The sequence below is a fragment of the Dermacentor silvarum genome, chromosome 9 (assembly GCF_013339745.2).
Source record: "Dermacentor silvarum isolate Dsil-2018 chromosome 9, BIME_Dsil_1.4, whole genome shotgun sequence".
Lineage (NCBI taxonomy): Eukaryota > Metazoa > Arthropoda > Arachnida > Ixodida > Ixodidae > Dermacentor > Dermacentor silvarum.
This window is the reverse complement of record NC_051162.1, coordinates 106,194,850-106,199,826: the sequence shown is the minus strand read 5'-3', so window position 1 is coordinate 106,199,826 and position 4,977 is coordinate 106,194,850. Positions and strand designations below refer to the sequence as shown.

At 46.8% G+C, this 4,977-nt stretch overlaps 1 protein-coding gene across 1 annotated transcript in view; it reads left to right on the top strand.

The window, feature by feature from the left end:
- Nucleotides 1-4,480, top strand: part of LOC125939880 (uncharacterized) — a 6,226-nt gene extending 1,746 nt beyond the window's left edge. The window contains exons 2-3 of the mRNA XM_049655387.1: nucleotides 404-719; nucleotides 2,589-4,480. Of these exons, the coding sequence (XP_049511344.1) occupies nucleotides 404-719; nucleotides 2,589-3,762 (1,490 nt within the window). The 3' untranslated portion in view covers nucleotides 3,763-4,480. The remainder of the gene's footprint in view (nucleotides 1-403; nucleotides 720-2,588) is intronic.
- The last annotated feature ends 497 nt before the right edge of the window (nucleotides 4,481-4,977 follow it).

Below are 4,977 nucleotides of genomic sequence, written 5' to 3'. Positions count from 1 at the left end.
AAGGCAAGAAACTAGTATTGGTAGCAGTAGAAAACTTTATTTATTGTTTTCTAATGAGGTCCCAGAGCGTGGAGCCCTAAGTTCAGGGCCCCATTCGCTGCTGCTATCCGGCTGGCCCGGTCGATCAGGCATCGCTGGTCGTCCAAGGCTGTGCTGAAAAGAGCGGCTTCCCACTGGGATGGGGAGGCGTTGGGTATTCTAGATAGACCGGGTGGCTTGGAGCATTCCCACGTAGAATGGTAGAGGTTTGGACTAGAAACAGACGTACCTCATACAGAAAAGTGGCAGTAACTTGCCAAAAAGACATCAGGCAGAGCGAAATGCTACTTTACTTTGTTACTGGTACTACTTCATTCTAACGTACCATTACCTCTAACCATCACTCTAAACATACCATCCGCAGACTGCAATTCTTCGGAATGCGGCCCGAACGAAGACAGAGTGAAAGGTCATGCCCGGCGAGACAGGTTCTGCCGGCCCCACGTGACGCCTCGTGACGTACTCACGAGACGCCGTAGTTGCGTCTGCAAACGGGGTTACGTCCGCAACTCCTGGGACGAGTGCGTCACCGTGAGACAGTGCACCAAGTGCAAGTGCCGACCGCAGAAGGACTGGAACCTCTGTGCGTCCGGCTGCCCTCCGCGCTGCAACCAACCCATTGCCCAAACCTGCCGCACGAACTGCAGTCCCGGGTGTGACTGCCCTCCTGGCTGGGTGCTGTGAGTCGACGCACATTCACTACCAATTTCCACTGTAGCGTAAGAACGTTCTGTTGTAAACGCAAATGAGTTCGCGTGTTAGAGCGTATGGTAAAAAGAGGCTGCGGCAACCAAGGCAAGAATGATCGCGATATGATACTAAAAGGCCCTATCTGATACGCACCTTCATGGCAATAGACCTCAGGCCCGCAACCATGAAATAGATCCTAGAACCATCACGAATATATATGTAGAAAGGCGAGCACTTCTACCTATTGAAGATTTTTGGTAGAGAGTAATATTACTGGAAAGTATTCATTTGAGTTTCTATTCCTTTATTTGCCAATAACCATCCGAATGCTGGTGACCTGAGCTCGTTTTTTCTTTATTTTGATTATGACAGCTGTCAGCAGGTGTCTTATATGACATGTGTTGCGATTTGCATTGATTGCGTGAGGTGACTTTCAGGTCTAATTTGGTGTGAGTTGTCTCTTCCATATTCATATGAGGTGACCACGTTCAACTTCTTTTTTCAAGTTCTGTGTGTGGTGAATTCTTTCAGTGTATTTGCGTCACCTGACTGTATGGCTCTTTTGTTGATATATTTCATTTAATTAAATGCCGGCTTGTTACGACATATTTAGTATATATTTGCTCTATTAGAAAAATAGTAGCCTGTGCGGCCTGAAATCTCCAACATCTCCTAAATATTACTCATTAAGAAAAAGGCACCTGGTAAATGCAAAGCAGTTCCTAAAACAAAGCACCCAGAGGAGCGGTGATCCGTAGATTGAATACTTCAAAGTAGGAGGTACTTCATGAACTTAGATTTCCGGTCTTTTCTATAAAACATTACAAATAGACCGTTTGAGGGCATAGCCCAGAAGTGGTGCTCTACAACACTATATGGTCAAGCCCAAAGATGAAATAATAAATATTGACAATATTTTATGTGCTCTTACTGAAACGCGCAACTATAGTGCTCGCTCAGTAAATTTTACCTGTTACTACGCCTCCATTGATTTTCCGGGCAAGCAAATACACCGCCCTAAGTGGTGGTATACTCCATTGAAGTGTACATAGAGAGTGCTAGCAGTGTTTTTGCGTAAGTAAAGGCCTGTAGGTCGCCTGTCATTTCTGATAATTCTAGTGCACTCCTCCTCACGGCCCTTGACGTTTGACGTATGTTCATACTGACTGGGTGCAGTCAGTTTAAAGGCCCTGCATCTGGCTATATCAGAACTCCCAAATTGCACCTTAATGGTGCAGAGAAGTTGCTCCTGCTTAATATCCACCCGTCTTCCATACCCTCGCTCGCCTATACGTATGCGCCATGCACACTGTGCACTTGACCATATAGTTTAACACTGTCAAGCGCTCACAGCAAAAAGAAAAGGGTTACGAAGTTAAGAAACACAAAACGCTGTTATATTCACGCAGAGGCCTAAATAGCATCTGCGTTTGAAACGTTGGCAAACACTAACTTTGTAGTAGCAATACCTCCACTGGAGGAAGTTGACTTAATCACACTTCAATAACAACGTCAATGTAGTGTGCAAAGAATTCAAAGCGGACGGTTCACAAATATCTTCTAATATAGGAATTGCTTCTCATCCTATAAGCTTCCTCTACACTCCCCTTTTCGTCTATCGTTCATACGGCACTCCACAAGCTGCCCTTGTGAATTCAACCGCGCGTCCTCATCTTCTTGTTATTTTTCATTTCAAGATGAAACACTAATGTCAGGTGGAAGGCCTGTATAGTGCATAGTCTGCAACTATTCTTCAACACATTCTAGTATTTAATGCTACCCCAGTGAGCAAACACATCCCCCGTTGCGTTCAGTATGAAAGACTAACCTTTATTCCTGTCATTTTTTTTTTGATGCAGAGACTCAAAGGACAGGACAAGGTGCGTCAAGGTCCAAAGATGCTCGCCACAATGTCCTGCTCATTCGAAATACCAGCAGTGCACGTCCAGCTGCGCGCCCAGTTGCGTCAATAGTGTGGCCGGCAGAAATTGCATCACCCGCTGCTACACTGGCAGCTGCGTGTGCCAGGAGGGCTACTACGAATTCTTGCAAAACGGCGCTAAAACTTGCCTGACTAAAGATGAGTGCTCCCGATTCATTAGGCCGGAAACGACGATAACCGGAAGAAACGAGATCGAGTATACAGGTGGTGGCGTCCGTGCACCTACCGTCCTGTTCCCCCCAGATAGACCTGGAATCTCTGGACATACATCTACCGGTATTAGTAGAACGACCGGTTGTCAAACCACAGCTGGCGGTACGGGATGCCACCTGCCAACGATTTACCTGAGATTGCGTCAGGGTAGCGCGGGTAACCGTTTGGAACTTGAAGGGATAGCGCGAGAACGTACAACTGTAACTGGCACAACGTCCAATCGCCCTCCCGCTGTTTTGATTGAAACTCTGGGCACACCTTCAGTGAACACCGGAGGGCACGGCTCAGAGGTTCTTGTAAGACGTCAAGAGGGTGCAGCCACAATCGTCTCTACGACGCCTTCCTTACCCAGTCTATTAAGGTACCCTCAAGATACAGCGCGACCTGGTAGCCTGGGTTTGCACACTGCCGGAACACGGCTGGAGAGTGCAACAGCAATTACCGCCACGGCATCTCCTTCGTCGAGTATATTGCCACTTCCGCAGCTTCCGCCGTCTGTTGGTGGTGAAACAGTAACGTTGGGCGTTCCTGGTCCCCGTCACGACGGTACGTACTTGCCCGGTCGCATCGGCTATGGTCTGAACGTTGCCGGAACACGTCCGGGTGGAGAAGCCGCAATTACAGCCATGGCACCTCCTTCACTTGGTGTGTCGTCATACCCCCTGCTTGCGCCACCCCTTGGCAGCGAACCCGGTCGCTTAGGTGTCACGGTTTCAAACCAGCGTGGCCCACCAACACTTCCAACTGCAGTTGGCATCGTAGGGCGCGGACTAAGTCGCCCATTGTTCGACGAGGACCTAGATGTCGGGGAGGAAGAACCGCTGCCAGAAACCTTAAAGATTCCACCTCACATGCAGCCTATTCCTCCCACCCTGTAACTTTCGCACAAGACGCAATAAATATCTGCCACGAACAATATCAAAATATGTAGCCAAAGCTTGAAGTTCTGAAGGCTAGAAAAATTGCAGAAAAGTGACTCCTTAAATATTGTTCTGCCATAATTTATAAACTTGAGCAGATTAATCAAGGCGACCATGAAAATTTTCCATGTTAATGAGTGTCGAATTTTCCCAGACATGTTGTGAATAATGATGGTTAATCAGAGCTTTTATGTAAGCGATAAGCCCCATGCAGGTCAGTGGAGCGCACGGTTTAGGAGCTTCTTGGTCCTCAGAAACAAACTGTGAAAAAAAATTGGCCGCATATCTGCTTGCTTCGCTGCAAATGACGTAGAAATACGATAGACTTCTGCCACCTCTGACACGTAACACCGTCTGTTCTCCTCCCTCCCACCCCTCACGTTCTTCCCCTCCCCTCTCACTCCTCCTATGATGGATGCAATGGAGGTTTTGCTGAATTCAATTCAAATTTCTTGAGTTTGCCCTGTTCTTGCGCCATCTGTTGGGACCTTTATTACTGTTGGCTTAAAGCCGGCTACAGAGCGGCGGCTTCAGTCGGTTTGTTTTTAACGCGTAGCGTCTCTTCGATACCATTTATAACGCGTTTATTTTTCATTTACTAACATAAAAAACATTTTTCATTTACTAACATAAAAAACAGTCCAATGTGTATTCGTAAATAAATGAAGGCTGCGGAGCATGGTTATGTAAATATATTTTGCCTCAAATAGGCCTGAGGTTTCCGTTGCGCTGTATAATGTTGACGTGTATGACCCTGTGCCACCAGGGCTAATAGCTTGGTTGGTTGTGGCCGGGCGGTTGAATCGAGTGACAGACAGACAGACAGACAGACAAAGTTTTTCGCGTTTAGGTAGCCCGAGAAGGCCTATCGTCTTTAAAAAAACATTACACTCGCAAATATTCATATTGATGGTGATACTCGATCAGGAAAATCAGGAGCCGTTTAGTTGGTGGTATCGATGCCTGCAGAGGTACCAGAGTGACTACCTGCCTCCGCTTTCTTCCACCGCTCCTCTGTTTGCGTTTCGCCAAGAGCACAATAACATTAAATACTTATGTCGCACAGGGTAATAATTTTTCCCACCTTGCTTGGCAGGTATTCTTGAGTAAAAGTAAGCCTCCATAACACTTCTACGAAACTGTACGCTTGGCATCTCTAAACTTCATATTCTT